The 11,388-nt window shown below is 38.7% G+C and overlaps 1 protein-coding gene across 1 annotated transcript; it reads left to right on the top strand.

The window, feature by feature from the left end:
- The first annotated feature begins 8,466 nt into the window (after positions 1-8,466).
- On the top strand, positions 8,467-10,430 carry LOC136544971 (uncharacterized). Its single transcript, XM_066537028.1, has 2 exons — positions 8,467-9,153; positions 9,306-10,430. The coding sequence occupies exons 1-2, from the start codon at positions 9,119-9,121 to the stop codon at positions 10,378-10,380; spliced, it is 1,110 nt and encodes a 369-aa protein (XP_066393125.1). The 5' UTR covers positions 8,467-9,118; the 3' UTR covers positions 10,381-10,430.
- Positions 10,431-11,388: the final 958 nt, after the last annotated feature.

Below are 11,388 nucleotides of genomic sequence, written 5' to 3'. Positions count from 1 at the left end.
TGTGGTGTTTAATGATCTTCTCTAGTCGGTGAGTTTTACGTGGTGATCAAGAAGCAGATCTTTGAAGTTTTGGACTTAGAGAAGGATCAGAGTTTAAGGCAAGTATAGCATGGGATCTTCCTTGTTGTCCTATACACCTTTAATCATTTAACTCATATACTGCATGTGTCTACCTTGATTACCACTAAGGATTTCCTAGTACTGTGTACCTTGTTGCTTGATACCTATGGGGTACTGCAATGGGTAGTATGATGCTAGTGCTCAATTAAAGCCGTGATCTTGTAAATTGACTAATGGATTATGCAATAAACACTAAAAGACGTTTTTCGCAATATGGAACAAGGGGCTAGAGCATTGGGCTGTTATTATGGTGCTCTAGATTTCTCTCCCTAAGGACTTATCTGTAAGCGAACATTCAGGACTTACAGTATAGCTGTGAGAGCTATATGGCTCTGGCTTTAGCTTAGTATGAGGACCTTTTCTAGCTTGTTAGTGGTTACCTTTTTGGGACAAGAGGGGCTCCGACAGGTATGTTCTCGGCCTGCTAAGAGGGTGCACTTTGGTTTCTTGGTATTTTGTTACTCACTCCTTAGAGGGGGGTTCATGCTTATTGATGGGGAAACCTTAGCGGCCCTAACTTGTTAGATGAACCTTTGAAAGGCTTCATAGTGAACCCTGCCGACCTTCCTTGGTAGTGGGTCAAGACGTTGGCCGCCTCGTGCGAAAGGGTAAATCATGACTCACAATGAAAGTGTACAACCTCTGCAGAGTGTAAAACTGGTATATCAGTTGTACTCACGATCACGAGCGGCCTTGGACCCTTATAGAATATATAATGAACACTGATAATACTAATGATAAAGATGCTCACTAATGATTACTGTTTATGCTATTCATTATTCATATTTACCTGATCATGTGTTTATATGGGCTTGTGAATAAACTTGTTGCCACCCATTTGCTAAAAGATGACTCATTAAAAGTTAATCGCAGTTAAACTAGGGTCAGCCTTTTGAGCCTCATGAACCCCATGATATATTTGTTGAGTACAACATGTACTTACTCTTGTTTTATTTTTTCAATTATTTGGATAAAAATCCTGGATGGGTACCAGATTGCTAGTCTGGAGGAGTTAGGCTTGTAATCAACCAGTCAGTTGTCCCTGTGGAAGTGGAGTCTTCACCTGAAGATCGGAGTTGTCTTTTCGCTGTCTATACTCTAAGGTTGTATTCTTTATACTAAGTACGTTATATATTGAGCATTGTCTTTTGATATTACTCTTATTTGTAGCTATATGTGAGATTTGACTTCATGGGCTCACATATGGTGTGTATCTGGTTTTGTTCTTAAAACCGGGTGCTACACTCCTAGGTAAAACATTGCAAGATGAAAAGTTGAACGCTAAAATATAAAATCATGATATAACATAAAGAATCCAGCATGAATTCATGTAAATTAAACATAGGTTTCAACTAAAGTGTATCTCACTACAAATAAAAGATTTTTTCTAGAAGTTTCAAATAGAGGTCCTAAACACAGGCTTAACATTAATCATCACCAGACATGTTTGAGAAAATAATAATTCCTAGAAATTCTAACAAAAATAGATATCAAGCCATCAATTCAATAAAATCTAATCAACATTGATAATAATATCAGTTAGGTATACCTTGTTTACTCAACAGTTATCCACATCTCTGATTATAGAAATGCATCAAATAATCCATGAATTTATATCTAAGATACCAACCTATGTCGTTATGAAACATAATAAAAAATAACCGCTAGAGTTTGCATCTAATTACCCGCGTGCTATTACGAGGAACCCCCAAACTTTTATCTAATTTACCAGCTCCACCATTATTAAAAAACTGAATTATCCTCTCAAATCTACATCTAAATTACCAATATTTGCTAGTACGAAAATTATTTAAAGAACCATAGATTACTCATATACATGTTTCTAAATTATTCAATTATATTAATATTTGTATATTAAAAATGATTAAAGTAAACATTCTTGAATATGGTAGATACATGTGTATGTTATATTCAGGCGATCATGAAAAATGTTACTTTAATGACTCATATACGAATTGATAGTAATGAACAATGAAAAGTCTATAACATCTAAAGGATGATAATTTGGAAATCGAACTCTAGATTTGGAAGCCAACCAATTAGGCCCGATGTCACGAGACATGGGTTGCAACAAGAGCCACCATAACATAAACTAAGGATTCAACAAAACTCCCCTAGTTCATGTTGCAGCTCCACCAATGTATGCTCCCTGTCACCAATCCTTCTCCTGATCATGATATTAGGCTCGCCACAAAAGCTCCCACCAACCAACGAAAGTGATGCAAGACACATATGCTTACCGCTACCATTCAACTCTCCTGATCACTTTGGACCATCCACTATGGAGTTTCTCCACTAAGGGCCTCCTCATGTGTCCCATACACACCATTAGGCCCACTAATAACCTTCTCCCAACCATGATATTATGCTCGCGACAAAGGCTTCCCCCAACCAAGGCTAGTGATCCAAGAAACATTTGCCCACCGATCACCTGTGTGGAATTATACCATTGCTAACCGTTAGCACTTGGACCTCTACTACAGGGTCCGACATCGCCATATGATCGATTTGTTCCATCCAACCTCTCATACAAAAAATGAAGCCATCCTTAAGAATCAAACCCACGACCCACTACACAACAATAACACCTCTTTCCCACTGGACCACACACACTCAAATCTAAGTATATATAGTGCTTTATGATCATGTCCAGTCGGTGAGCTTTTTGTTGGTGATATAAAAGAAGTTGGTGATCCAGAAGAAGTCCTTTGGAGGTTACAATTCAATAAAAGAAGGATATCAGTTTTAGGCAAGTATAGCATGGGATCTTCCTTGTTGTCCTATACACCTTTAATCATTTAACTCATACTGCATGTGTCTACCTTGATTACCACTAATGATTTCCTAGTACTGTGTACCTTGTTCCTTGATACCTATGGGGTACTGCATTGGGTAATATGACGCTAGTGCTCAATTAAAGCCATGATCTTGTAACTTGACTAATGGATTATGCAATAAACACTAAAAGATGTTTTTTAGCAACATGGAACACGGGGCTAGAGCATTGGGCTATTATTATGGTGCTCTAGATTCCTCTCTCTAAGGACTTATCTATAAGCGAACGTTCGGGACTTACAGTACAGCTGTGAGGGCTACATGGCTCTGGCTTTAGCTCACTATGAGGACCTTTTCTAGCTTGTTAGTAGTTACCTTTATTGGCATAAAAATGGCTTGCCGAATCGGGTATAGGACAGCTTCTGTCCCCTTGTGTATAGGTTGCGTGTCATTGTGCCATCGGGAAGGGGGGTTCCTACATTTGTTTGTCGAGTGAATCTAATAACCTTTGAAAGGCTTCATAGTGAACCCTGCCGATCTTCCAAGGTAGTGGGCCAAGAGGCTGATCACCTCGGGCGAAAGGGTAAATCACGACTCAAAGTGAAAGTGTACAACCTCTGCAGAGTGTAAAACTGGTATATCAGCCGTGCTCACGGTCACGAGCGGCCTTGGAACCCTTACGGAATAGATGATGAACACTGATGATAAAGATACTAACTAATGATTAATGTTTACGTCATTCATTATTCATGTTTACCTGATCATGTGTTTATATGGGCTTGTGACAAACTTGTGCTACTCCTATGCTAAAATTGTGACCATTAAAAGTTAATCGCATTTAACCAGTGTCGGCCTTTTGAGCCTCATGAACCCCATGTTATATATTTGTTGAGTACGACATGTACTTATGCTTGCTTTACTTTTTAAATCTTTGGAAAAATCCCGGATGCGTATTAAATTGCTAGTCTGGAGGAATTGGGCTTGTGATCAATCAGTCAGTTGTCCCTAAGGATTTGGAGTCTTCGTCTGAAGATCGGAGTTGTCTTTCCGATGTCTATACTCTAAGGTCATATTCTTTATACTAATACGCTGTGTATTTAAGCATTGTCTATTGATATTACCCTTATTTGTAGCTATATGTGAGATTTAACTTCCTGGGCTCACATATGGTGTGTATCTGGTTTTGTTCTTAAAACCGGGTGCTACAGTCCATTTTAGGACTCCTTGCTCTTATCACGAAGATCACACAGTTATCTCCACCTAGGTAGGTGGAGATAAGAGAAGGAACAATCTCCAGTGGAGGAGCTAAGAGTCTTTCCTAGATCGAAAATCACCGTGTGTTTTATGGAGGAATAGAAACCTTTCTGAGTACACTCCAGTAGTTCAAGCCACCTACTACTTGTTTGCATGTAACCAACCTGCCAGCTGAATTTATCAGAAAATAAGACCTGCATGCTTTGAATGGTACATCTTCTGACTTCTCAACCTTAGTGACACGGAGCCAATTCAATAGCCATCACCATCTATGAAACTTGTTGGCAAGCCTGCCCAGCAAATGCGCTTACTAATGACTACTCCCTCTGTCCTCAAATAAATAAATTCATAGAATCCGTGCCAGTCAAACTTTTTTAAGTTTGACTAACTTTATAGAAAAGAGTAATAACATTTATGATATAAAATAAACATATTATGAAAATATATTCTATGGTACATCTAATGATACTAGTTTGATACCATAAACCTTGATGTTTTTTCTATAAACTCGGTCAAAGTTTTAAAAGTTTGACTTAAGACAACTATAGAAATATATTTATTTAGGGACAGAGGAAGTAATCCCTTCTCCATTACTTCATCTTCGCCATAGCAGAAGGCCCATGCTGCAACTTCCTTTTCCATAACAAAACCAGTCAAAATAGTAGTTGGTCTACAATACACAAACAACGGACTAGTAACTAATTATAAAGCATTAGAAGAACTGAAGAAGCTTCATAAATGAAAACATTGTTTTTGGCCTTTGTGGGGAAAAATATGCGGACTATATATAGGTGGAAGTGGAGCATATCTACAAAATCTTTGCTTGTCTTCTATATTTGAGTAGGAGCTTTTAGCTCTTTTTTTTTAAACAAGGAGTTTTTAGCTCTTGAATCTCACAATTTAAGCTATTGAGAGGGATATTGCCACTAGCAGAGGGGAGGGGCCAGCTGGTGGCCAAAAATGCAGTTCACTACTGCCGAAACCGTTTTGGGGTTAGTCAAAAATGGTTTTCAGGAGCGAGTTTTGAAATTGACACCGTGCCATCAATAGTGATAATGTGTCCTCTATTGTAGTGTTGGGCTTTGTAACGCATTTTTTGTGATGGTCTGCTTCCATGAAAATGAATATATTCTAGCGGTAGTTTACTTAACAAAGCCGCCCTTAAAAAAGAATTTTTCAGAGGGATTAGTAAGCTATAGTACTCTCAGCCTACTTAGAGGCAATTTACCAAATGAAAAGCTCCTGAAAATTTACGAGACAACTTTAAAAATCATTTGTGCAGTAGTAGTTGACCAGTGGAGATATGCATGCTATAAAACTGCTAGCAGTACAGGCAAGGTTAGTCATGACCATGATTAGCTCTGACAGATCAAGGACCGTGCGGCTCAACATGCCAAGCGTCTAACACAATTGTTCCAAAATCTGTGTGTTTTACTGGAGGAACTGAAACTTTCCAGAGAATAATCAACTTTGGACAAAGTCATCTGAAGGAAGATAACGCCGCCGTTGGTCCGGATTAGAGGGAGGGTCACATACTCACGTACAACAGGTTACTGGTGGAAGCCAGTCAAATCCAGTAGTCCAAGTCACCTACCGCAACTTCTCTGCAAGCCACCTGCCTTCTAGATGAGAAAGGCACATCTCTTAGACTTTCGAGCCAGCGAAAGTCAGCCCTAGAGGGTACCACGAATGTCACTTTAGTCGGAGTCTTTTCCAACTCATTTTCCTCCTTCACTAGTTGATTTCTTCCCTTGCGGCGGTGGAATCGACCGTTACAAACTTTCCGAGATACATCACAATCTCTTGAGTGCTCTCCGGCGACGCCTAGCCGTCTAGGACCGAAGGGTCTAATAGTAACAAATGCAAATCACGAGATTGACTTTCGAGCCACCTGCCTTCTAGATGAGAAAGGCACATCTCTTAGACTTTCGAGCCTTGGCTTATGGACCCGGAGCCATCACCATCTATGAACTCATTTTCTTTCATCATTTCTAATCTTGATCAAATAATTAAGAAGAGGCCTTGATCATAAAGACAACTTCGGTTTGCATTTACAAAATGAAAGCACACACCACACCTTCATTCTCCATTGGCGACAGCTTCTCAAAGGCATGTCTCAACCCAAAATACTAGTAACTATGTGTGTCACACATAACCTTTGTGACCCATCAAAGATGGGCTCACGGGCTCTTTGATCACCATATGACCCCCAAGATGTTACAAGTTGTTTTTCAACCATGGCTCCGAGACCAATTGTTAGATTACACCGACAAATTTAGCGAGCTCGCTATGCAGCCCAGCAAGGGGTAATAGCTCGAACAAATCTAAGTCATTGGTTTTTTAGATTTTATAAGTTAATAAAATAAAAAAATAAGAATAAGAAATAAAAACTATTGAATCCCTTAATCTTGGAAAAAAAGTAAAAGGGAGCGCACTTAGCTTCTCCGTCGGTGCACATATGAAAAGGGGAAAAATCCAAATGGCTGAATCCCTTATATTGGGAGAAAAAAAACAATAGGTGATGCACCGTGCACCAACGAACGGCTAGCAATTTTCATGCATATATATAAAAAACTGTTAGTTACGTGCATGTGCATTAAAAAGGGGCAATTTATGCTAATCAAATAATGTCATATCAAAGTCGCAAAAGGAAAAGATTTGTCACATCTAATAGATCAAGCATGCATCAATTAGATCTAAGAAAAAATATGTTTATATCTAAATTCCCTTATTTATGACTTTTTTAAGGATTAAGTCCATTTTTGTCTCTCAACTTTTGTCTTTGTTTAATTTTAACCCTCAACTATAAAAATATCTAACTTTGACACCTCAACTATCAAAACAGTTTAATTTTGACCTCAGAGCCATCTAAAAACTACTCAAAACCACCTCGGAGGCCAAAATTGAACGATTTCGATAATTGAGGTGGTAAAGTTAGACAAAGGCAAAAGTTGATGGACCAAAAATAGACTCAATCAATTAGTTTAGTTTTTTTTATATATTTAGATTTACTTATTGATAAATATATATATATATTTATTAAAATTCAAATATTTATCTACACATTATTGGATTTTTATTGTAAAAAGAACATTCAAAATTCTCACAAATAAATCTTTGGTACTAAAATTTTTCTGAAATATAATCTATCCCAGTGATATCTTCAACTTTGATTAGAGTTATCACTCCATTCGAGTTAGTTTGAACAATTTAAAAATTTAAATTTCAAAATGTGAGAACTTCAAATAGAATTATGGGTCCGTAAATGATTTCAAATGAAATAGTAGTTAATAACTACAAAGTCGCAGATCTTATCAAAATCTACAATTTGAGTGTTGGGTAATTTCTCCATCCAAGTTCGTTCGAATAATTTAAAAAAACTAAGTTTTAAAATATGAGAACTTCAAATAGAATTTTAGGACCCTAAATGATTTCGAATGAAAAAGCTATCAACTACGAAATTGTATATCTCATCTATCTTTTTTCATAATCAATTATGATTTGTAGCAATATTTATATGAAATTGTGGATTTTCTATTTTTTTCTTGTTTTCTGGTTTTTTTAGCTTGGTGACTTTAATTCGTACTTCATTGTAGTACTCAAGTTTGGTTGCTCTGCGATGGGAATGTCAAATTCAAATTCCGCTGTACGGGCTGGTTGTCTTCGGTCGTTCCGAACAGTGCGGGAAACCACAGGGTGCATCTTTGACTTCTCAACCTTAGTCACGCGGAGCCAATAGTAACCATCACCATCTATGTAACTCGTCTGCAAGGCTGCCCTGCAGGTCACCTACAGCAGAAATGATGTATTGGGTTGGTCAAAAACGGTTTTCACAGAGGATCTCGACTGGGAGTCTGAGACTTTTCGGAGAATCAACTTTGGACAAATTCGTCACGAAGCTACCCAGCAGAATTTTTTTCAATTTAGTCTTTTTTCCGTCAAAATTTCACATATATACCCCTAGGCATCAAAAGCCCTTCTTTGAATTCTGAGCTTGGCGCCATGACCTACAGCGCCGGCGCCGAGATTGGAGGCCAGGGTTGGCGTGGCTGGCGATGTGGTGCTGACGTGGCCAGTGCTCGTGGCACGGTTCACAACGCCAAGCTCTGAATTTAACCCCCTGGCCCTAAGTTATCATGACTTGGACACCCTAAAATTTTACCATGTACGCTTACTTCCAGTATGTCAAGGTGCGTGCGTTCGATCAGGTTGCTCCAAATCTTCTTCTGTTGCGCTGCACATCAGGTGGTGACGATCTATGATCTCCAAATCTTCTTCTGTTGCGCTGCACATATATTTTTTGGAATTTCTCTCGGTCCTGAAGGTGATGGGGTGCTAGAGGAAACACGTAGCATACAATGCAAACAAAGCACAATTCCACTGGCTTGTCACAACACGGCCACCATTGTTGAATAGAAAGGACCAGACTTGAGTGATCTTTGAAAGTTTCTTCCCACACTTATTTTTGGAAGTTTCTTCACCGTTAGTCATCCTCCAGCTTGTTATGTATGACTCTTTGGCCCTATGAGATATTTTGCATCACACATGATTCCATTGACCGGTGGCATCAAATTAATGTGCGGAAGCCACCTAGACCACAAAAGGTTGTCTTAGCAAATACTATACTGTCTATAAATCCCATAATCTCTCGTGGATCCACTACACCATCTTGCAACCATATAGTTTGCCAAAATGAATACAATCATCTCTGCGTTCATTAGTGAACTCACCAATAGATTCATCTCCTTCTTGATTGATAGGTACTTGAAGCCAACACCATACAAGAAGGACACCATACAAAGATTGCAATAGATGTTGCTGCGGGTTCATCTCATGGTAGAGGAGGCAGATGGGAGGTGCCTCACAAACCTAGCAATGCTTCAGCAACTCAATATCGTGAGAAGAGTGATGTACAAAGGCTACTACATGCTCGACAACTTCATACAACATGTCCCTGAAGAAGAGGACAGAAAAGAACAGGCCGTGAGTTGCTCCTTATTCCTATCTAAATTGCGTCCTGCTAAACGAGTTTGTTTCTCGACTGGTAGCAAATATGGCACAGAAAACTTAGAAGAAATGCTTGAAAGTCTAGAGAACACCATTGCTGGTATGAATGAGCTTCTAATTTTCCTTAGGAACTACCCTCCTATGTTTCGCCAGCCATACAGCACATATCTTTTTATGGAAAAGTGCATGTTTGGTCGCCAAATGGAAATGGAACGGATCATCAACTTCTTACTGTACGAAGATGCTCCAGCTCATTGCCATTTCGGCATCCTACCAATTGTTGGTCCAGCAAAAGTTGGAAAGACTACACTTGTTGAGCATGTCTGCCGTGATGAAAGGGTGCGTGATCACTTTTCTCATGTCATCTTCTTAAGCAGTAGTGAATTCAGTGGAGAAAATGAGCTGAAAATCAGGGATGGCAGTAGAACCAAACATGAACATGGTGAGTCAAATGAAGAAAAAGAATTAGTTATCATTGAAATTATTGGGACTATTGATGAGGCTGCCTGCAGAAAAATACACTCGGCTTCTCAAAGTAGCATCCCAAGAGGCAGTAAAGTTATAATAACAAGTCAGTCAGAGAATATTATAAACATTGGAACAACACAGGCTATCAACTTGAAGTTTTTGTCTCGAGAAGCATACTGGTACTTCTTTAAGGCACTTGTATTCGGAAGTGCATATCCAGAAGAGCATCCGAGGTTGGCATCCATAGCAATGGAAATATTTGATGAGTACTTTGACCCAGACATATATAAGGCATTTGCTGGACCTTTCATATTTTTACATAAAACAGCTATGGGTTTAAAATCTAGTGTTAATGTGCAGAACTGGAACAAGATTCTCGAATGCTTCAAGAACAACAGGCGGCAAAATAAACCTGGATTCAGAAAAAGGCTAAGCGAGCATGGGATGATGAATGATGATCATATTCTTCTACAGAGAGTGTCTGATTCTACTCAATATTGTGTAGTTCACAACCATGACCGCATAGCACTTGTGAATGAAGAAGCTCCCAAAATAACTTTACATGATATTCTTGACGGGACTGGGAGTGTTAAACCTCATAGCAAATTTGACATCCTAGTTTGGGAATCTCACCTGCCTCCATATCACAAATACATATATAGCTGCCAGATTCTTGAGTTTGATTGTAATGTTAGCAAAAATAAGCAGAGCCAGAAACGGAAATTTTCAAATTAGTTTGTATGAGAATTAATCATATTGAGATTCATCTCGATTGTCTAACATGTTGCCATTGTATTTTGCTATCTTGCAGAGTGCATATATATATATGCATTTTCTGTTCTGCTTACTTTCACTTGTTCTGCCATTGTATTTTGCTATTTTGCTATCTTGCCATTTTTATTTCTCTGTATTAGGATAATCCTGCATATGCATATGCACTGCATAAGATTTTCCAGTAATCTTTTAATTTTACTTGTTCACTACGGGAATCAGGATATTTGCCGAGTGCCTGGGGCACTCGGCAAAGCCTAAAAAACACTCGGCAAAGGGTTTGCCGAGTGTCGACACTCGGCAAACGACACTCGGCGAATTTTAGTCGGCAAACAGACTTTGCCGAGTGTTTTTTTGTCGGGCACTCGGCAAAGCCTTTGCCGAGTGCCGGAAAAGCACTCGGCAAAGATTTACACTCGGCAAAATAAAAATGCGAAAAAACCCAAAAATAATAGAAAAAAAAATTTTCAGGGGAGGCCGCCAGCGGCCAGCGCCCGCCCGTCTCCATCGAAGTCGCTGCATTTTTTGCGCTAAATTCGCGACTAACGTGGCCGGCGGGATTCAAACTTACGACCTCTCCCTCGCATGTCTGCTGCTCTACCACTGCACTACACTGTCACTTGTGTCCAGATTCCATTATCTATCCTCATATATTATACTAAACCAAGAGTAAATTGCTTGTTTGAGGCCCTAAACGAATTCAAATAAAAAGTGGTCAACTACAAAGTTTCATAACTTTTTGAGATCTACAATTTTCATTTACAAAGTTTTTCCATCCGAGGTCGTTTGAAAATTCGAATTTCAAATTTGGGAGATTCAAACGTAGTTTGCATGATAAAATGATTTCAAATCAAAAAGTTGTCAACTACATAGTTTCATAACTTTTGGAGATCTACAATTTTCATTTAGGAAGTTTTTCCATCCGAGGTCTTTTGAAAAATTCAAATTTTAAAATTTTCAAATTCAAATGTC

This window comes from Miscanthus floridulus, chromosome 3, assembly GCF_019320115.1.
Source record: "Miscanthus floridulus cultivar M001 chromosome 3, ASM1932011v1, whole genome shotgun sequence".
NCBI lineage: Eukaryota > Viridiplantae > Streptophyta > Magnoliopsida > Poales > Poaceae > Miscanthus > Miscanthus floridulus.
Note: the sequence above shows the minus strand (reverse complement) of the source record. Positions and strands in the feature narration are given on the sequence as shown.

Excerpts from the sequence above, each read along its gene's own strand:
- LOC136544971 (XM_066537028.1), top strand. The coding sequence starts at position 9,119 with ATGTCCCTGAAGAAGAGGACAGAAAAGAACAGGCC. Across the intron at positions 9,154-9,305 it reads AGGACAGAAAAGAACAGGCC|GAACTACCCTCCTATGTTTC; the intron begins GTGAGTTGCTCC and ends AATTTTCCTTAG.